The following is a 22,653-nucleotide window of genomic DNA, read 5'->3' on the forward strand; positions in this document are numbered from 1 at the left end:
GAAGAGGATTTGGTGACACAACCTGTTGCTCACTGCAGATTGTTCTAACATGGTCCGCTCCCCCCGCTGTTGAGTTATTAGTAAAGGCTGTGGGGTCGGGACTGCAGACATTCTCCTCTGACTAATGTGCTTAGGATCACAGGAGAAGTATTCACCTCCTGGGGAGTATGTAAAAACACACCAACACGGACGGACACGATCTAAGATATCACACATACACATGACCTTTCTTATCACATGAAAAGAACGCCGGCAGAGGTTATTTGTGGAGGCTTACGTGTGGTCATTTCTGCCCAATGAAAACAGCAGCAGTCATAGCAGCGCACACAGAAGCAGCCGAAACATAAATAGTCAGCTCGCCGTAAAACGTCTCACAGTGTAAAGTGACAGATAGATTTCTGTGGCACAGATGGGGATGTTGTGGATCCGCGGATCGCTCATCGGTCACGTCATCGTATAAAGTGAAGACGTGAACTAGTTAAAGAGGTGTGAGGACAGCGGGCTTCCATTTGATGTGAAGGAGGGGAGCTCATCGCAATCATCATCATCTTCACTGAAAGAACAGAGCGAGAGGCCAGGGGAAGGACGTGGGGGGGGGGGGGGGGGGGGGAGAGAGAAAGAAAAGAAAGCTTTAAGAGACGAGAGGGGGTGTTAAACATCTGTGAGTCAAATGAGGGAAATCTGATTGAAACCATATCATGTAATTTCCATTCAATTGCCATGAAATGAGGATGTGAATAGAGGCCAAAGTCACATTTATTGTTGGAAAGTGACCTTCCAGCATGTTGATGTGTTCAGATGACACAACAGACTGAAGAGCTTTCAGACTGAGGGGGGAAAAGTTGTGCCTTGTTACTAAAAGTTCCATTAGTGAACTAGATGTGTGTAAGACCTCCTTATATTCTATAAAAGTCAGACCGGGACCCTGTCAGTTCACCCAGTGAGCCTCTCTCTCTGTTTTCTCCATCTGGCTGCAGCAGGGAGGAGGGTTTCTTTCAGCTTCCGAGCTCGGAGAGACCTCGTGAAGTTACTGTTGCTGGGACAAAGTAGCTCTTTCCATTACACGAGTGTTTTTTGACACCAGCTGGCTGCAGGAGGGGGCATCGATCTGTATATGTCTGTCTTTTATTTAGACGCAGTTTTCACAGGAGTGGTCTCTTGAGTGAAAAGTCAGTGAAACTGGGCTTTTAGAAACTGTGCATCAAGGAAGTGGGTGTGTGCGAGAGAGAGCCGAACCTAATGGGACTGATGTCATTCTATCAAACTCTGGATCTCAGTGGCTCCTCACCCTCCCACCTCTCCTCATGCACCGCCGAACAGGCTGTTGTGATAGACCTCCACATACGCACACACAGCAGGGGCAAGCCTTTAGACTAGTGAGAGCCACCGAGCAGCCAGCAGCAGCAGCAGCTCTCCTGATCCGGCCAGACAGCGAGCTATTCAGGACAGGGAGGAGGAGAAGGAGAAGGAACTGTAGCCAAAACCAACTCCCCTAACTCCTGCTGTAATCCCTCATGTCCCCACCCCGGGGGGGCTCCTCCGCAGGGCTTTTCCCAGATCAGTTTGAGACTGTGCCGTCGTCCACTACTCTCTCAGGTAGGGGAACCTCCACCTGTGGAGGTGTTTCTGCCATTTCCTCTGACAAGGCTTTGACTTACTTTGAGGTAACTTGTGGATGTGCTGTAGTTATGAGGTTCGGGGATGTGAACTTGGCAAAGATGTGGAACTGATCCTCTCAACTGTGTGAGTTGCATTTAGCCACAGTGCAGGTGATTGTAAAGGTAGTGAAATGGAGAAAGCATGGGGAGCTCTTCTTTCATGACTTATGTCTATGTTTATCGGGATGATGGATGCATTAATGGTGTGTGTGTGTGTGTGTGTGTGTTTATGTGTGGGTGTGTGTGGACTGGAATGTTTGTGCAGCCCCTAATTTGATACTTAAGCATTTTCATAAGCTATATAAATGATTAATGATGGCTGGTTTTGGATCCTCCCGTCTTAGCAGCTATATTTGTAGAGAATTCTCATGAATAGCTACGAAAACACAGAAAATGTGCAGCCTTGTATGGCCCTTTATAGTCTGTGCTGACTATGGTAGTCATGACAACTACCTTGAGTTTTGATTAACTTGGCTGCCTAGACCAAAGGTTACACTGGAGATCCACTGTCCGAATGCCATGAAATACTGCAACAGGCCATTAGCATAAGACTAGACATGTCTGAGGCTACTGTGGCCTCTTCCCCCCCCCCATGCGGTCCATTATTGTACCAATCAAAGTAAACCAAATGAGGGATTAGTAAGAGTAAACATACACCGAGTTTCTCTCTGACCAAGAACCACCGGATTGGTCTACCAGCAGTCTGGCAGGGAAACAGCTACAGTGCGCCATTCCCTTGGCAAGTTGCCCCGGGCCAACCAAGGAGACCTTGCAGCATCCAGCTCGTGCACGCCCACCAAGCTCAATCACAGAGCGCTGTATTCACCGAGGCTGCGATGGAGATATCTATAAGTTACAGAGGCACAGACAGCTTCTTTGTGCAGCTCCTTTCCCAGCTGTAGAATCTGATTTGGTTACCCCGGCCTGCCTCATCATGGGTTATGAGGTTCCTTGGTAACTGTAATGGACTGGGGAAGACAAATTATCTGACAAGGTATTGTTTTTCTCTTTGCCTTCCTGAACTATGTTTAACCACACAAACTGTTACTAAACGGTGCAGAGGATGTGGGGAACTTGAGAGCTTTTATTCATTACTCTTTTGAGGAACAGACTCGTATATTTTGATATCTGTGGTGCTCCGTTGGTGGTGGTGGTGGTGGTGGTGTGTGTGTGTGTGTTTTAACTTGTTCAGTATGACCGTTATGCTTTTGTTTTCCTTTTGGCTTTGGAGGCCAGGGAAAGGACTCCAGGCCTTTCTTACTCCGTGAGTCCGATTTTCCAGTGATGACTAAATTATTCTGATTGGAACACCCTAGTTCCTCATCACTGGACATGGGTGTGGCTATGTGTGAATGTACAATGTGTGTACACGTGCATTTGCACTTGGTGAACACAATCCGTACTGTACCCTCCCAACTGAGTTCACGAGTTAACGTTTGGGTCGTTTAACAAGGCTGTGATGTCCATTCACCTTCTGCTGTGCGGGTATTTCTCAGGTGGCACAGATAAATCCAATATGGCTCGAGAAAGTGCAAAGCAGGCTCCTGTGATTCCTCATCGTTCTTTCCACAGTGAATGCCACAGACCATGCTCATTTCCTGAAGCTGGCGGAATAGGTGGACATGGGCCAGTGTTTAATTTAACTGCAGCTATTTTGGCCATGCCCACACCAACACTCCACTTCTGTCTCCTCAGTCTTGCCTTGACAAACACTGTGTGCTTATATTTAGCAGATTACGCATTTATTTCTGTAAAGGCCAAATGACCTGTGACTCTAAAAATACTTGGGTAATTCTAAATTGCTGTACATATAAATGGTGACTCATTGCTGTATTTGGTTAAATACAAAACGTTTTAATGGGATTTTAATCAGTCTTTCTCATACCTGTTGTTTCAGAAGTCATCCATACCCAAGGGCCCCTGGACGGCAGCCTCTACGCCAAAGTCCGCAAAAAGGAGGCTGTTGAAGGAACAGTCACAGCGAATGGCCTTCCTCCCACTGCTGCTGAACATGCCCTACCCGTGGTGGACCACGCCTTATCAGTGAGCAGTGACTCAGGAAACTCTACCGCCTCCATCAAAACTGACAGAACTGATGATGCGGCAGCAGCCCCTCATGTATCCACAGTGAGCCAGACACACGTCCCTGTGGTTGAGGAGTCATCCTCGGTCCATCGCCTCACACCACCTGCCCAACAACCAATCAGTCCCCAAGAGAAACAGGAGCTGGAGCAGCTTCTGAGTGGACTGGAGGGGCCCATGCACCGACAGGGCTACCTGTCCCCCCCGACATCTGCTGTTGGAGGGATGCTTCATCTGGTGCCTGCCCAGGTCCACGTTAATGGGCACAATAGCGTTGACCGTGAAACAGACATTTTAGATGATGAGCTTCCTACCAGTCAAGAGGGCAACAGTGTGGACAGTCTAGGGACATTCTCCTCCACAGACGGGAGGGCCACACCAGCCGATCTCTACTACCAGTCGGAGTCACTGATCAATGGTCAGGACCATGTGCCATATCTGGAGCGCAGTGCTCCAGAAAAGCCTCTGGAGACCGTCCAGCCACAGGTTGGCAGATCCGACAAACCTGTCACTTTAAGCCAAAGTGATTCAGCCCCATTATCGGTTACATACATGGCCACCCAGAATGGCAGTGTGTACCGCTCTCAGTCATTTGGTGAAGAACCAAAGTCTATGCCACCAGCTCCTGCTCGCACTACAAGTAGCAGGGATGCCGTCCAGCGTGGTATTAATGTTTGGCAGCGGTTCGGTGTACCGGAGGAGCCAGTAACTGAAGGATTTACTTTTAGTTCACCTCCCTCTGTAGCAGTGATGCCCAGCCACCACAGCCTCCCACAGTTCCCTCATCGCCAGAGCGCCTCCCAGCAAGAGATTGAGCAATCTATCGAAACCCTTAATCTCCTCATGTTGGACCTGGATCCAGCTGGTTCACCGGTGCCAAAGTCCCAAAGTGCTCCACTGTGGGAAAACAGTGTTGTAGTGACCACACAGCCGTCCTTCTCCCAGAGCCAAACCAGACCCTCCTACCAGGGTGAGTCTGCGATTCACTTTTCAGGTCCCGTGTCACCAGCTCAGATGTCAGCTGGAAAACCTACGACACCAGAGCCTCCACCTGTCCATGGATCACTGAGTTACATCTCTGAAACCACTGGAGCAAGTCCTCCCTCACAAGCCTCCCCTACTGTAGCGGGCCACTTCCAGCTGAAGCCCATCAACACCTATCCACCGAGCACACTGTCCCATTCTGCAGAGGTGTCTGAGCCCCAGAGAAGCGCTGCATCAGCATCACCTCAGCCAATAGAGAGTGAGGCCAATGAAGACTTCAACGTGGAAGGTCTGGTGGCTCAAAGAGTGGCTGGTAAGATCTCATATTAACATTCATTTATAAAAGGAGGTTGCTGGTATTAATGTGATTTCATTACTCCACCTTTGGAAAAAGTAACCAAATGTGATTATGGCTTGTGACCACCTCACAACTTACCTTTACCTTCCATGTACTTTTCGGAGAGAACAACACAGCAGCTTTCTTAGCATGATGCCATGGAAAGATGAGTCATGAAGCTGTTTTACTTTCCATTTAAAGAGACCCATTTTTAGGACCGGTTTGGTACCACATGGCTGCCCTTAGCACCTATTTTCTAAAAATGTCTCCCTCCTCATTTCTCCCCTGACACTTTAAATTAGCTGGATCGTGGTTGCAGCCCTCCACTGCAGCACCAAAACACCGACAAGGAGACGATAACAACATCACCCGGTTGTGCAACAACAACAACTGCTGATGCTAAATTCTAAATTAAATGGTCATCATTTATTCATCCAGTGTTATTCATCATATCATGTGGCAGAACATTCAGGACAGAGCAAGTCCTGAAGAGTAGTTGTTGATTCCATCAGCCATGCACTGTGCACTCATCTCTCCTGGAAAACACTGCTCTGTTCCTATATCTCGTTTCCTGAATGTCACCTCATCCGTCCCCATCACTCAAACAGGAAGTGTTCTCCCGTCCAGCAGGTTGACGTCCCCAGATAAGCTTCCTGCAGAGCAGCGGGAACACGGAGCAAAGTCAACATGCGTCTAGAAAGTCAACAATATGGTCCATTTCACTTTAGTGCTATTGTTCTCTTGATACAATAGTAAGTGCTCGTTTAACACCATTTAAAGGCAATTTAGGAAATGAAGGGTGCTGCCTGTGTGAAGTAAATTACACCAACTGGTTCCTGTGTTATACAAATCAACACTAAAGCAAAACAGCTTGTGGTTTGTAATGTAGGATTCACAGGTTGCATCACACTCAAGATATAAATGGAATATGTCCGTTACCTTCTTATTTCTCTGTTCTGGTCATAGACCTCATCATCTGTCCACTTGTCTTCCTTCTCCTTTCAGTTTTGTCATCATCATCATATTTCTCTCTCTCTCTCTCATCATTCATCTTTTTTACCCAGAATACTCGGCTCGTGTCCAAAGTGTCATCCCCAGCATGACCTCTTCTCAGTCTGAGCACCGCCATTCTCACTCCCACCTGGGTTGGTTCTCCCATCCTGTCTGAAGGAACACTTCCAGAAAGAAGGAGATGTCCTTTTTTTCCAAGTGTTCCTTCAATCCAATTATACGTCTGTATCTTTGCCTGCGAGTGCAGTGCCCCTTGGTTGCATTTAATAACTTATCCTTTCTTGTCTAACTGTTGACTACCGCATCGCTCTCTTTTGTTTCTCTTTCTCACTTTCATCTCTGTCATAATCAGGTTTGCAGAGCACCATCATCAAACTAACCATCTGCCGCTTTTCCTTTTCACATATACTTTACCTCACCCCCTCATTGCTGCTTGTTTTGAGTTTTTGCAGTTTTCTACCTCAAGGAAATTACCCTGTTTTAACTGTTGCGCCGAAAAAAAAAACTAAATTGGATAATGTTAAAGTTTCACAAGAACGAGACGGGGGAAGCACAAAGGAGGCTCTGTCTCTTACCAGGAGAGTGCATGTCACAAGATCCGTTTTGCCAAACGAGGGGAACAATACCAAGGCCAGGATACACTGGCCTCATTCACGGCTGCTTTCTTCACTTGCACTGTTTTTGAAGATTTACAAAGGCGGATAAAGGACACAAAATCTACGAGAGAGAACCGGCCCTACTTGGAAACACCACTGAGGCCGTATGTGTCCACTGGGAGACGGTCTACCACAATGCAGACAGGATTGTTCTGTGTCAGGGGCCAGTCTGCAGACAGCGTTTTCAGTGATGCAACACTTTAACTCAAAGTTAACTGATCGAGAATCATTGAGTTAAATAATTAAGTTATAATATGGTCATATCGTGAAATAAATTAGACACAATACTATGATCGACCTGAACGGACTTTTGCCAAGAATGCAGTTCCCTCCGTCTTACCTGGGATAACCTCTGTCCAGTGCAGGTGTTACACATATTCCCTCTCTCAGAACAAAAGAAAACCCACGGATCACATATCAAGTTTATGCTTTTGGAACCAGCCTCATGCTTAATCCACGTGATCACTGCATTTCAAATAGCTGGGGGAAAAAAAACGGGGGGGGAGAAAGAAAAGAGAAAAATATTCAGTCCCAGTCCCAGGGATCTCCAGCCATCCCAGCTGGAAACCATTAGCCGTCGCCAGGGCAACAGCACAGTGTTTGACAGTGCTCTGCTAGAGAGCGGTGCATCGTGGGTACATCTGGTTCTCGGTTTCCAGGGTTGGTGCAAAAGTGGGTGTGCTTCTGTTTGGGGGTGTTGACTACATGCTTCTCGGAGCTGCTAGTTCCAAGATTTTTTTAACCAGCACCCTGCCAACACCGGGCCAGTGCTGTGTGAAGCCTCCAGACAGATGGCTGCATTGGCACATGCTCGTCGCTGATTTCTTTCTATTCTGTAAAAAAAATTGTGATTTACCGACGATAATAGAAACGCATGTGTTAAGAAGATTTCACTCGCTTGATGTAGAGGTTTTTTAAATCTATGTGACATTGGCAGCAGAACTTCATCCCTAACTGTTTAGCTGTTCCAATTCTCACAGGTGCTGCTCCACTCGCGTTGCTCCCTCGCTTTAGAGCGAGTTTGAGTGAATCAATAGGACTGTTATATTTTCACTGTTTCCACAACAGCCGGCTCGTAGGGTGTGTCTGTGTTGTTTTATTCCCCCATGTATGGAAATGACTGACAAAAGCCTTAAGTCATACTTTTAAAGTTCCTACAAGCTGGTCTTTGTTTTCAGATCGTCTGAGAGATCAGTCCATCGGTTTAAGTCAAGTTTCTTTCCCTCCAATTCAGTCAGAGAGAAAACATCCAATCAGAATTGGACACATCAAGATAGCAACCCAGAGAAAAAAGCTACAGGGTAAACTGCTTCAGCAAAACAGAATTTATTATCTCACCGTTCCCAGGCGTTTCTTAAACCCATTATTCTTCCCCCCCCACTTTCTCCTGTTAACCTTTATCTCGTTCCAAAGCGCAGTTCAGCCGCTGATACGCCTTTCACGCTGGCTCCGCTGCTTCGGAAGGTGTTTTTCATGCGCTGCAGCCTTGACCTGTCAGTCAGTGGCATCGCATATTAGCTTAAAACTCTTAGACTCAAATCCTGTTTGTTTTATGTCGGTGGCTTTTTCTCCCTCTCCCCCCCCTTCTCCCTGTGGCTCCCCCACTTCGGACCAGATTAACTCAAATGAGCTTACTGGTTGCTTTGAGGTGCAGCCAGAACTGGCCACATTGACGCATTAGATAGCAAACATTCACTTTGCACCAGCGTATAACAGAGTCCCGATGATTTTTTTTGAGGGAGAACATATTTTCTCCCAGTCTTCCAAAAAAAACACTGTTGCTTATTAGTTTCAGCTGATGCTACAAGGAGGGAGTATTTATGTAACTATTGTCCAAGGTCGTGTTTTGTTGGGGATATAACTTGTGCAGTGGCTTTAATCAATGAACTCATGAAAGGATTTCTTGTGATTGTGATTTAACAGGTTTCAGTTTGATCACCCGACATTAACCTTGCGTGTGTGTGTGTGTGTGTGTGCATGTGAAATTTGAAAGTGTGAAGAGCCGCAGCCGCAAATGCTCTGTAATGTTTGATTGTCCTGCAAATTGAGCACAGCAGTGAGCGTTCACGATGCTTGGTAACGATTAACATCTGATGGAGGGAAGCAGAAGCATGGAGCGGCACTGAGGGATATTCTAAAGCTCACTCTCGTGTCCTCTCAGGTGTCCAGGCCCGTGTGCTGTCCCTGGACGAGACCGCGACTCTGCCTCGCCATCGCCTCGCCAGCGACGGCCACTATCAGAACGGTCCTGACGACGACCCCTCCCCTGATGTCCCAGTTCGTTCCCCTGTGCGATGTGTTTCTCCAGAGTTTGTCAATGCGTTAGCGATGAACCCCGGAGGGCGGCCGAAGGAGGTAGAACGTTTACCCTTTTTCAACATGTGTTCACATAGTTCTTCCACCTGATGTTGACGTGTGTGCTTTTGTTTTTTTTCCCATCTCATTGTTGTCCTCTACAGAGAAATATGCACAGCTACCGGGAGGCCTTCGAGGAAATGGATGGAGGCCCCATTAGTCCTTCACTCACAATTGGTGGTGAGGTGTTTCCCCAAACCCCTGACTTCCCCATCTCGCCGCAAACCCCTTACTTCAACCTGTGTAAGTTCCCCCTCCGGCTGACAGAGGGCACTGTGGAGCTCAGACCTCATTAGTTACTCAATTTGATAAAATGATTAATGTCCTTAATGACGATTATAACAACAGTGTTGTTCTTACCCTTGTGCCAAAATGCAGGACAGCAATTTCATCCATAGAAACAAAACTCCAACAGTTATAAGATCTTGCAGAAACTTACAACCACATGTTGAATACGTTTTTTCCTCCTTCTTCATCGTTGGCAGCCAAAGCTTTACCATAACATGATGTCAGTATATTATATTTTTCAGTCATTTAACCTATTATAACGATTTCTTTGTGGCGAGGTGGTTACTCTGCAATCATCGACTTATTCTCCTGTTTTGTGGGACGATCAAAAAATGTAACTTATGATAGAACCCAGTGAAGGAAAAACCTTTTCTTACAGTACTTACTCTCCTCATGTATTCCACTTTGGTACCACATGTTCTGAGTAGTGAAAACAAACCCCGTCTGTTACATAATCCCATTTTGGTTCAGATTGTAAATGGGCTGCGCTTCCAGTGGCCGGGTGAGCCAGTGGGAAGTTGCAGCGTTCTGGGGGCTTGTGTTGGCTCATCCGAATGCCTGAGTGGCCACGTCTCGTAATGAATCCCTCCTTTTTCTCACAAGAATGTCTGCAGTCATCAGGGGAAGCACCATCGTACAAACAAGGAGAAGCCAAGTCTGCCCAATCTTTTTAGAGCAACAGAGAACAACAAAAAATATAGACAAACCCACTTCCACTTATCTCCACCCCGAACCCCCCGCCCTTCTCTCAGTCTCGCTCTCAGCCCCTCACAAAAACAAAAGTCATGTGTTAGGACACGTGTTGTTTGCCAACTCTACCAGTTACCTCATCCAGTCCTCTTGCCTATCTCTCCCCGGGCACACCCATAAAAATCTGGTCATAAAATCACACACCCACCCTATTTGTAACACACCCGCTCGGTGGCGTAACATCGCTCCCTCCCCTCGGAGTGGGACTGTTCCCCAAGCAGCGACACTGAGCAGTGACATTTTTTGTTTTCTGAGATAACCAACGGGTGTTGAATGAGAGATGAAGACAAAACATTTGCGTCTCTTCACCTGTCGCACACAGTGGAGTTAACTGCTGTCATCAGTTAACTCAGTTTTGCAGTTACTGGCAAAGACGTGTTAAAGGATGCATGCGTTAGTTAATGGATTAGTGCACGTGAGACACTGTGATCTATACGTAGAGGAAATCCACATTCCCCCAAGTGTCCGCCCACACTCAGCACCAGCCAGTAAAGGTGGGGCATCTAGGTTGCAACTTCAAAGAATTGATTTGGATTCTTTGGTAAGTGGAGGATGCACGTCTCTACCGGAGTTCCACTGTCCCACGACGTCAGCCATGTTGACCCCCCCCTCCCCTCCTCCCTCATTCCCAAATCCCTCTCCCTCCTCTGTGCTCGGTCGACCCCTTTACCCGTCACTTGTCACAGTCCTTCACCGCTTTGGCATGAGAGCCACACGAGAGCAGCACCAGCAGCAAGGTGGACACAGTGTGGAGCAGACACACACACACACAGACACACACACACAGACACACACACACATCAGTTATATTTGTCCCATTAGAAACAGTTAACACACTGCAATGTCTCAGATGATTCAAACGGGCACTGGAATGGAAAACATTGCAAAGAGTGAAGCACATAAGCGAGAATGGCAACTAGAGCCTCTGCCAAGTCCTGACAGTTCCCTTACGAAACCACATTTTAATTTATTTTTATTTGGATCTGCACCAAATTGCTCACAAACATAAAAATCACTCCCCTACGTTTGCCTGATTTTTAAGATCCTTATAAGGAAATGCTGAAAAACATCATATTCCCCTGAATGACCTAAATTGATTGAGTTGTTCCTCGGGTCAGTTTTTGCAGAATCCTGACAAATAACAAACAAACAACACCTTCTCGGCTCAGGCGTACACTCATAGAGCTACACACACTGCAGCACACAAACTCCTCCCTCTCTCGGCTGCTGCTGCTCTGTGTTGCTGCTCATCTCATCTGTGTTTGGGTTCCTGTCGCTGCCATGTGTCACCACAACAGCCCCCTGCCTGCCCCCCCCCCAGCAGCCTGTACTGTACAAGCCATTTACATCTAGTCTTTTGTTTATAGGCAAAGTACGTAGCAATAGGTTGAGTTATCTCAAAAGTTTTCCCTTGATTATTTGTGTTTAACCTGGAGGTAAAAAACGAGTGAATGAATAATTAATTCTAAGGAATACCATGACTTTATCATTGCTAAGACAAATAATGTAAAACACACAAATATATATAACTAAGTGATACTGGTATAACTTTTCTATAAAACTGTATCCAGAGGAAACACAATGTAAATCCCCCACATGTGCTTCGTGTGTTCAGTTTGACGTTAACTTGTGTTTGACACACGTCTCATTCTGCCAGCAGCAGAGTGAGACGTGTTGTGACGTTTGTCGCATCGTGTTTGGTCACATGCATGTTTTGCCCCCCCCCCATCAGAGCATGAGGCATGGGCACACCCCTGCTGAACACGTTGCTCTTGTGTGTGTGTGTGTGTGTGTGTGGATGATGTTTTCCTCGTCTTGACAGCTGTGTACCTGTGTATTAGCACATGAACTATATTGTCAAATATAATATAAATATATAAAGTATTCAGCAGCTCATATGGAAACTCAGTAGAGCGCAGACCTCCGCCAAGGCCCAACAGTCCACTTATATTCAATACAATTTTACACACTCATAGATATCAGTTCTGTGTATTGTTTCCTGGAAAAAGAGAAATGTTAAAAACTCTCAAAGAAAGTGAAAAATAATTAGTAATTTTTACATCCTTCCACCAAGTTTCATGCAGATCTTGTCACTAGGTTTTGTTTAATCTTACTTACAAACAAGCAAACAGTCTTCTCCTTGGCGGAGGTATTTAAACATCATTTAGATTCTTATGTTTGTCTTTTATACGCTCAAAGAAAGACTTGATAATGTCAAACTGTAAAAAAACAGGTCGCACCCGTCAAGATGTCCTGTGCTACACGATGCTGTGTCCTAACAACTGTCCCTTTCCCCTCAGGTCGGTCCCCTCCTGGTCTTGCCAAGACTCCACTGTCAGCCCTGGGGTTGAAGCCCCACAACCCAGCAGAAATCCTCCTGCATCAAACTGGCTCAGGTTGGTCGTCCCACTCCGACACTTAACGAGAATCACAACCTTCTGTAGCGGCCCTGTAGATACGGAGATGAGTAGAGAAGAGCAAAATCCAAATGATTGTATTTAGATGTCGTTAAAAAGATGAGTTGGCCTCTGTAAACAGCAACTCAACACATAAGGCTCATCAGCTATAAGACTTTCTGATATAAAGTCTCCTTAATAACACAAAGTGAAATAGATCTGGCTCACACTCCCCCTGCTGTCCCTTTGCTCCTCTACATTCTTCTCTGGATTATCTCCACTGATGCTCCACAGATGATGAGAGCAGTGAGGATGAGGAAGGTAAGAGTCAGGCTAAGATGCCACAAGATCATTAATCGGAAATTAGATTTTCCTAATCTCCTCCACCCCATTTTTCCACCCGCGCCTCATGTGTTTCCAGACGTTCTCCATTCTCATCAACTGTCTGGAAGAAACACACAAACGCTCTCATGGCAAAATACATGATCATCATTACAGCTATTTTTCACAGTTTTCATTTTGTTCATCATCATGTTATACACACAGGACAGACACTGAACTATCATTCTAATGGGGGAAACTCTCTTCCTGTGTCATGCAGCACCAAGAAGCTACGTGGAGTCTGTGGCGAGGTCGGCAGCGGGAGGTGGAGAGGCGCCCACGTCACCCCTGAGCCTCAGCCCACTGGGAGAGACCACAAACCAACAGAGGAGTCTGAGTCCCTCCGCCCACACACTGAACCCACCTCTGTCCAGCAGCAGTCCCATCCAGAGCTCTCAAGAGTGAGTCAAATACTATGTTCTCAGTTAGATACAAAGGATAAGTTTTAGGAAATTATAAGAGATAATATTTCTATAGGAGACTTCTACATGGTCCCATGAGTTTTAAAGATAAAGGACTGAGGAGAAAGCCCTGTCAATCACTCAGTTGTAGTTTCAATGTGCCTTCTTAAAAATCCTCTAAAAGAAAACGTACAGCTGGTAAATAAACCACTTTCTTTCTCTTCCAGGGACCATCCTTTAGCAGAGAGCAGTGTTAGCACTCCGTCCCAACCCACTACTGATTCAGGCTTCCGCTCCCAGGCTACAGACAGCGCCTACCCCACTCCTACCCCCTCCTATCAAGCAGTGAACACTCCCACCTCTTCCTACTTGGACTCCAGCTCTCCAGCCTCCTTCTACCATGGCACTACCACCCCTACACTGTCTTACCTTGGCCCAAACACTCTCCTGGGGATCTATGGGGCCTCGGACTCAAGCTCGCACACCTCAGAACCCCCCCAGAACACACTCAGCCATGGAGGTCCCCATGCACTGCAACGGACCATCTTTGGCTCCACTCACAGCTCCGTCCTGCAGCAGCACTCGAGTGCTAACCAGGACGGTTCAATCATGTGTCAGCAAACATCAACAGCTAATGGTTACGATGTGGGCGTGCCGGGTCACATGCCAGGTGGCAGTCCCATGCTGGGTCGGCGTCTTTCACCGGGGGCTCAGAATAGCCCCGTCCTCAGCAGACAGGTCTCGTTGGGACAGGGGTCTCAGCGGAGCCCGGTCCTCAGTCGACAGCCATCCCTGGGTCAGCCCATGCAGAGCAGCCCCGTACTCAGCAGACAGCCCCAAGGAAGTCCGGTTTTGGGCCGTCACCCGTCTGTGTCACAGGTGTCCCAGAGAAGCCCCAGTTTGGACCGTCACCCCATGCACAGCGGCTACACCACCCCAGACGAGAGGCACGGGAACCTGTCGAGGCAGAGCAGCTCCTCAGGCTACCAGGGACCACCCACTCCCTCCTTCCCCATCTCGCCTGCAGGCTTCCAGGATGGGGGGATGATGGGGATGGGTGTAGGGTTCAGGCAGGGTAGCCCAGCCCCAGGCTTTCAGCCTCAGCTTCCAGAAAAGAGGCGCATGTCCAGTGGTGACCGACCGAATGGAGCCTATGGCACACTGAACGGGAAGATAATGCCTCCAGTGGCTGGAGGAAGCACTCTGGGCTACTTCCACACCCTGTCGGACTTCTCCAGGTTCAATATTCCTGGTAAGGACATTCTCTGACATCGATGTTAGATCAAGGGGAATCATTTAACATTCAGAGAGGTCTAGATAGAGAACATCTCCTCAAGCAAAGGAACATCATGATGTCTAAGTAACATGATGATGCAATACAATATGCAGGATATTGAAATATTGGATGTTTCAACATCTGTGTGTCAACTCACTGTCAAGTCAAAGAAGATATAGAGCAATAATACAATATTTATCATCTGGAGTAATTAGAAACAGTTGGAACACAGCAGCACAGCTCTTCCTATTCAGCAGCAAGACATGTCGGGTATATATTATATCAGAGCTTTCAGGTGTATCTGCACGACCACAGTTTTCAGTAGTGGAAAATCATCTTTAAGATAAGAACCATTGTGTTTTCCCTTACGTTAGAATGAGGGGGGGGGGGGGGTTTCAGTTGGTGACAAACCTTGGATGTCGTCGCAACATAGAGCTGAATCTGTTTGTTTTGTTTTTCGTCGCAGATGGAAGTCCTGAGAGCAAACTGAATGTCAAGTTTGTCCAGGACACGTCCAAGTACTGGTACAAGCCAGACATTTCCAGGGAGCAAGGTAAGATCGCCCAGAGCGTGATCGGATCGTCTTCAGATGTTTTCTGTGAATAATTACCGTGTTTCATCAGGTCCAATCAGAACCAACACTTAAAATATCAGCCTCACACCTCAGAGACTTATCCTGTCAGGTCATTGTCGGGACAAATGAAATCTCTCATGTTCGGCAAAGTTCTGCAGAATCAAGCTGAAATAATATATGATGGTAAAAAGTAGAGGCCAAGATCAGGTGAATGTGATTAGTACAAATTAATATTTCAAAATGTATAACTATTAGAAAAAAGTTGAATGTAATTAGAAATGTCTGGAAGGAGCCGAACGTTTAAAGTTTGTAGGAGCAGGTTGTGAACTGTGAAGTGGTTTGAAATGTTGATATTGATGTTCTGCTGCTCGTTTCCCATGGAGAACTGGGTCACCGTTGTTTTTAGTGGAAAACTCCTGTGAAGCTTTTCAAATGTGGTTGGAACGAATAATCTGTTGTTATTCATCCATAATGCTTTAGTGGAATTTGACATCTAAGGAGACTTTAGCATAATCTCTTTTGATTAATGTATGTGCAACACACACACACACACACACACGCAATAATGAATGTGCATGCAAATGCAAATACACACACACACACTTCTCAGTGATTGTGTGTTTTGCTTGTGAGGTCAGTGGCTATTGGCTGCTCCAGCTGCAATCACTCATGGAGCGTATTGGATTATATCATGTTAAACACAAGCCTATGCTTAACTGCAATGACATCACACACACACACACACACACACACACACACACACACACACACACACACACACACACACACACACACACACACACACACACACACACAGTTTAAACTTAGTCCTGTGCACTCCCTGTAGGAAAGCCACACCATATGCAGAGAATTAGGGAACATCTGCATGTGTTGCTCATCTCATCCATCTTCCTTCCCTAAACTGTCACATGTGGACTAAACAGCGAAGTAACGGATGTTAAGCGTTTCTCCTTGAACAATGGAGCGTCTGAAGCAAAGTGTAATGTTAGAGGTTGTAGTTTTAATGAGACGCAGGCTGACAGCGATTTCATTGAACAAAGAAACAGGACTCACTTCACCTTCTTCTTGGTTTTTCTTTTCCTCTAACTTCTTTTTCTCCACTTTGATCCTTTAACTCTCTGACTTTGTCCGACCTCTACATCCCATCACCGGAGTTTAGCTCGGTTTGGTATGAAAAGCACATAGCTGAGCGCAAATTAAGCAGCAATGTCCCGTCCGGAGAATCACTTGAGCTCCTCTTTCAATTCGTTTTGAGAGGAACATTAATGTCTGCACAAGGTTTCCTGTAACAATCCGTCTAAATCGCTGTTGAGACGTTTCTGTCTGGTTTAACGTGCTGGAGCTAATTAGCCTCGCATGGCTACAACTGAAACCACGTAGATGAAGTAAGTGAGTGCTTGCTGTGTTGCAGCTATTGGCCTGCTGAGAGAGAGGGAACCTGGAGCCTTCGTAATTCGGGACAGTCACTCGTTCCGGGGGGCCTACGGCTTGGCAATGAAGGTGGCCTCTCCGCCGCCCTCCGTGCATCAGAACAAGAAAGGTAGGGGGCAGCATTTATTATTATTATTATTAATCATTATTATTATTCATTTCCATTACTGAGCCCTCCTCAAACAAACCTACAGTATAATGTCATGTTTCTGTCGTGTGCAGAGCTTTTTATAAGCAGTCTATGAAAACTATAAAACTTTGTGTTCATCCTACCTGGTTATAGTCTCCATGCAGTTGTTACTGTTCACCTGTGTGGTTTATACATGAGTTTGAATGATTTAGCATGTCGGCCATTTCAGACTCTGTTAAGCAGTACAACTTTTCAAACTAAAAGCTCTGTGATTCAGCTCAATACAAAGCATTGCAGCAACAAATAGAACGTTGTGATTTTACTTTGTAGACACACATTTCTAGAAAGTAGGTAAAACTTAGCACTTTACTTCCCTGGAACATTAACAATACACATGCCAAGTTTGAAGCCGATTAGATGAAAGGTTCAGGACAAATGTGAGCCACACACACACACAGACAGACACACACAGAGACAGAGATGTTTGTGGAATTAGCAGGAGGATTGATATTATTATATACTTTATTTATGAAGCATTAATAGTATAAAAAGCAGCTCAAAGTGCTTCACAAGTACAATGTGGCCGATACAGAACAACAGACGCTTAAAAAACAGGACATGATGTTTTGCAGCCGTTACAAATGCAACACGTATTTACTTTGGCTCCTCCGGTGTTTAGCGAGGCTTTAGCTTCTCCTTGTTTTGGTCTCAGGTCGGTGGGAGGAGATGGAGTTAAAGTTAATATCTTAAAGCCGACGATATGAGGTGATGTCTGCAGTATTCTACCTGGACTCACTCACACCTCTCCCTCTCTTCTGTCGCAGGGGACGTCAGCAACGAGCTGGTGAGGCACTTCCTGATCGAGAGCAGCCCGAAAGGAGTGAAGCTGAAGGGGTGTCCCAACGAGCCTTACTTCGGTAGGTCGGACCCCCCCGATGATTTCACACACACACACACACACACACACACACACACACACACACACACACACACACACACACACACACACACACAACAAGCCCACTGGCACATTCGTCATGACATATTAAACATTAGACCTCCGCTGTGATGGTGTCGATTCATCTTTCTGCACCAAGTTCCAAGTTCTGTAATGTCTAATCCTACTGTAATTACAGTGTTGACTGAAGTGATCTAACTCTGCTAAGTGTGTGTGTGTGTGTGTGTGTGATTGTGTGTGTGTGTGTGTGTGTGTGTGTGTTTGTGTGTGTGTGTGTGTGTGTGTGTGTGTACAGTCCTCCTCTGCCAAATCCCAAATGGGCCAAGCTGACTTCTGTAAACTTGTGTCACCTTCTTTCTTCTTCCTCTGTCGTCCTCAGCTCGTTACTCATTAACACGATTCTTCTCTCTTTGCCTCCTTTGTTTATGTTTTATTTTATATTTATATTTTAACACCATGAACTTCAATCAAAACACATTTCACCAAATGCTGGAGGATGAATTATGAGGAGAGAAATACATGAATAAACACAATGTGTCCATTTGTGTTTGTCACTATCAAATTATTAACAACATCATAACTTTGCTAACTGCAGTAAGTAAAGAGTAATGATGGTGGAAACTCAACACTGAGTCTATTTTCATATTAATAACAAATGCACGTAGAAGGTTAAAATGTTAATATTTATTTCATTGTGTAACAGAAGTGTCAAATCAATATAATTCTGATATCTTTAGAATAATGGAGGTAAGAAGTAGAACAAACTCAGAAGGACTGGGACACTGAGTTCAGAGTGAGAAGCTGATTCCAGGGATGAAGTGAACTGGATACATCCTTGATCCTAACTGTGTTTGTGTGTCTGCTTGTCAGGTTGTCTGTCGGCGCTGGTCTACCAACATGCCATCACGCCACTGGCCCTGCCCTGCAAGCTACTCATCCCCTCCACAGGTCCGTGCACCGGAGCAATAAGATAAAAGCTCATCAATATGTCAGATATTAAAAGAAAGGAGTGAAAGCAAATCGGATTTCAAATGTTGTTCCAGGATTGCAGCGTTGTGAGACCTGTACTTAACAAAGTAAAAGAGGCTGAGGTTCAGTTACATGATGCCTCCCTGTCCACAATGCAAATCAATAAACCTTCAAACCCCCCCCCCCCCCCCCCCCCCCCTCTCTCTGTCCCTGTGAGCAGATCTCCTGGAGGAAGCACCGGCGGTCGCGACCACAAACCCGCTGGTCGAGCGGCTGAAACAAGGAGCAGGTAAAACATCGACCCGCTCTCACTGTTAAACACCTTCACATTTTGTACCACTCTCAGTGTTTTGAGATGTTAACACAACCACGCAGCTGTAAGATTGTGTGACGACACCGCTCGTGTGTCCTGAATTATCCCATTCACGTGTTCTGACAACATGACATCCTTGTTATCCCAGTGCAGAGGGCCCCTGCTGACTCCCATGGTAAACCCTGAGCACTTATTTGGACGCCTACGTCTGGAATGTGCATCCCGTGCGTGTTGTCTGTCTACGTGTTGTTACCTGCACAAAAAATAAGACACATATTAATGGCCCTGTTTAACAGAACTCCCTCGGAAATGCGTCTCTTAACAGCAGCTCGCAGCTTCTCGTCCGTAACAGGCAGAATGTTTTATGTGGAATGACTTGGATGGAGTTTGGCTCCAGGAAGCATGCTCTCTAATGAGGAGACATATTTGCATGAACAGGTCATAGGCAATCTTTCTCATTAATAACATTTTACAGGATTGATTCTGCAATTTGTTTTTAGTTTTGTCTTTACATGTTAAAGTTCTGTTGTTCATTTTCTGAAATTTCTACCTTTCCAATCGTGACATCGTTAGTTTGTTGTTTAACCTGACTGGGACGCTTTCTCTCTTCCCAGCATGCAACGTGCTCTACATCAACTCAGTGGAGATGGAGTCCCTGACGGGGCCTCAGGCTGTTGCCAAGGCCATATCTGAGACGCTGGCTGCCGCTTCTCCGCCCGCCGCCACCGTGGTGCACTTCAAGGTGTCGTCTCAAGGCATCACACTGACGGACAACCAGAGGAAGTAAGTGTGGAGGATGCAGCACAGTGTGAAAGGTTGCTCACAGACGCAGACGCAGCTCTGCATCTGGAGGTTTCTGCTGCAGATGTAATTGAACTGATGTCTGAACCCGTCTGGAGATTTGTTTTTCGAAGGACGAGTTTCAACATGAATCATTACACACGATCAGAGGCTGTAAATAACTGCTGACACAGGATTAAAGGATCAGGGTCTTATTGTTCACTACAGTATTTCAATCAACAACTCAAATCTGAAAATTTGTTTTGTGTCGGGGACCAGGATTTATTTTATAAAACTATTAAATAACACATTTTAACTATATATCTGTAGAACATGACTTCAGGGTTTAAGATGTCACTTTAAATCTCTTGCTCCCAGATTCCCCGTCATCTCTTTACTAATACAAACTTATAGAGAATTTATAAATAAAAGTGATTAATTAAATAATATGTGCCGGTTTGTCATGTGACCTTTTTTAAAAATCTAAATGTCAATATGTGCATTGCACTGCAGGACTGGGGGGTTTCCTGTATATTGTCCCAACTCAGAAGAGCACATTTCTTAATATCAGGAAATAAATATTACATTTTGATGACACATACTAAAAAGGTTTATTAAGCTTCAAGCTGAAGTTAGTTTACTAATCACCAATTGAACAGATATTCAACCCTCTAGTGTTGAAGTTAGTTTAAAGTTTGTTTGGACCAGATACACTTTGATTTCCTATTGGAGCCCCTGTACTGGTGCTTATGAGCATTTTAATAATCATGCTTATGCTCCCGCCACATTAAAAGATGTTGATGAACTGTACAAAGCATCATCTGTACAACAGGATGTTACACTATGTTTTTATACTGGATGTATCTGTAATGCTCTTTGTTGGTTTCTTGTGTTTCAGGCTTTTCTTCCGACGCCACTACCCGAACAACACTGTCACGTTCTGCGATATTGACCCTCAGGACAGGAAGTGAGTACAGAGACATGAACTTCATTACTAGTAGTGGATTGGTTTCAGAACTTCTTACACTACTTCAACTATAAAAAGGACGATCCAAACTTTTTTCAGTCTGGTCTAACCTGCTCCTTAAAATTAACTTGTGTTTTTTTTATTTTTCCAGGTGGAAGAAGCCTGAGGGAGGAACATCCAAGTGAGTACAATATCATTCTATTGTTGATAGAATAACACTGAACACTGAACACTAGAGGGCAGTCTCATAACTTTAAGATTTGTTTTACCAAACACAGTTAAGGCTTCTGCAGATACGGTTGTGATCTTTGACGCAGTCTGATCTGAATCTCTCTCTCTGTCCCCGCAGGCTGTTTGGCTTTGTGGCGCGCAAGCAGGGAAGCACAACCGACAACGTCAGCCACCTCTTCGCTGAGATGGACCCTGACCAGCCCGCCAGCGCCATCGTCAACTTTGTCCTGAAGATGATCGCCGCGCAGAAACAATGAGCACCATCAGCAAACCCATGTTTTTTTTTTATGCCTTCGGTTATTTTCTTTCCTTTTAACCACAGACACTTACTTTTCTGATTTGGAGAAAATTAGCCTTTGGTTTGACGCGCCACCTTATTTTTCCTGCTCTGTAAGGCAAATGTGTGTGTGTGTCTGTGTGTGTGTGTGTGAGTGAATGAAAGGGGGCATGACAGAGTGTGTGTGTGGTGTGTTTGCGTGCATGTGGCTTGCCTGCATGTGCTTTTCTTCTCGGACGGACTCCAGAATGAACCAGAGGAAGTGCAGGATGGGGAGTGGCTGTGTGCGACAATGGGACGGGGGGTGTGATTTCATTCTCCCTGGCAGGGTAACTCACGAACAGGAAGAGGGAATGACATGATGTGTGCAACTGTTATTATTTTTTAGCAATTGTTTCATTTTAATTTTTTTAAAAGAAGAAGAAGAAGAAGAAGTCAAGTTGAGTGATGTAAAGGAGGATTGTTTATCTATCAGGCTTTTGACTGGTCAACCAAAGATTTTTTTTTTAAAAAAGCAGTCAGGGCGTGTATAGCGTGCCGTCGTCGGAGGGGCAGAAGTATTCTTTTTGTAAAACAAATATGGCTGCTTAATCAAAACTTACTGAACTGTTTTTTTTTTTTTTGTTCCTGTATGTACTGATACTGTAGCTCCGTTCGGCGCCGGGCGGCAAACCATGTCCTCGTTTGGACATTTCTTTGCGGCTGGTGAGGTTGTGTGTAAATATTCTCGGCTGCTTTCTGAGTGGGACTGTTCTAGACGACGTTTGGTGCCTGACTTGTTTTCTAATGCGGAGCTTTTTAAGAAAAAGAAGAGCATAAAACTCATGTGGGCTGACTTCAATATGCAAATAGCCAGACTTTTGAAAAAAAACAAACAAACAAACAAACAAAAGGTTAGTCAAGACGAGCTTCCTGTCGGCCTCCATCCTCTGTTCTGCACGTAGCAACTCGATTCTGCTCACAGCTCGACCTCGAGTTGTTTTGCGAGGGGCCGATCTTCTTAGAAAAGTTTGATCGTGCTATCCCGCTCTTCAGTTTCCTGCCTCGAAAAAGTTTCCGTCTATCGAGAGAAGCTCCTTTTTGCGTCGGGCCGGCCAAAACTGTTAACACTCACACCCTACCCAAAAGTAAGCTATACTTATAAATATACATATATAGATATATATATATATATATAAAAAAAAAACTTTCAAAACAGTGACTTAAGATATTTATTTTTTTGCTTTGTTGCTCTTGTTATCGTGTATACATGTATTATATAAGTATACATCAAGATTACTGAAAAGCGAGAAGAGAAAAGTTGCTTTTTTTATTTTGGCTAAAGTCAAGAGCGTTGACGTATATATAAGGTGTAAAGTGTGTGCTTTTAAAAAAAGTGTATCACTGTTGTTTTTTGAATGTTTTTGGTTTTTTTCCACAGCATTACT

The 22,653-nt window shown here is 45.3% G+C and overlaps 1 protein-coding gene across 18 annotated transcripts in view; it reads left to right on the top strand.

Moving 5' to 3' along the window:
• tns1b (tensin 1b) overlaps positions 1-21,604 on the top strand; it is a 136,027-nt gene extending 114,423 nt beyond the window's left edge. For 4 of the 18 annotated variants that reach the window (XM_034573502.1, XM_034573503.1, XM_034573507.1 and 1 more), the window contains 18 exons: positions 3,556-5,037; positions 6,126-6,206; positions 8,890-9,083; positions 9,188-9,326; positions 12,422-12,517; positions 12,812-12,838; positions 13,119-13,299; positions 13,527-14,551; positions 15,042-15,128; positions 16,582-16,710; positions 17,556-17,648; positions 18,560-18,637; positions 18,879-18,947; positions 19,120-19,146; positions 19,586-19,754; positions 20,650-20,718; positions 20,870-20,899; positions 21,068-21,604. In XM_034573502.1, coding sequence (XP_034429393.1) covers positions 3,556-5,037; positions 6,126-6,206; positions 8,890-9,083; positions 9,188-9,326; positions 12,422-12,517; positions 12,812-12,838; positions 13,119-13,299; positions 13,527-14,551; positions 15,042-15,128; positions 16,582-16,710; positions 17,556-17,648; positions 18,560-18,637; positions 18,879-18,947; positions 19,120-19,146; positions 19,586-19,754; positions 20,650-20,718; positions 20,870-20,899; positions 21,068-21,206 — 4,115 coding nt within the window. In that variant the 3' untranslated portion in view covers positions 21,207-21,604. The remainder of the gene's footprint in view (positions 1-3,555; positions 5,038-6,125; positions 6,207-8,889; positions 9,084-9,187; positions 9,327-12,421; positions 12,518-12,811; positions 12,839-13,118; positions 13,300-13,526; positions 14,552-15,041; positions 15,129-16,581; positions 16,711-17,555; positions 17,649-18,559; positions 18,638-18,878; positions 18,948-19,119; positions 19,147-19,585; positions 19,755-20,649; positions 20,719-20,869; positions 20,900-21,067) is intronic. The other 14 variants (XM_034573511.1, XM_034573516.1, XM_034573518.1 and 11 more) reach the window with 10 other exon arrangements.
• Positions 21,605-22,653: the final 1,049 nt, after the last annotated feature.

Source organism: Hippoglossus hippoglossus, chromosome 21, assembly GCF_009819705.1.
Source record: "Hippoglossus hippoglossus isolate fHipHip1 chromosome 21, fHipHip1.pri, whole genome shotgun sequence".
Taxonomy (NCBI): Eukaryota; Metazoa; Chordata; class Actinopteri; order Pleuronectiformes; family Pleuronectidae; genus Hippoglossus; species Hippoglossus hippoglossus.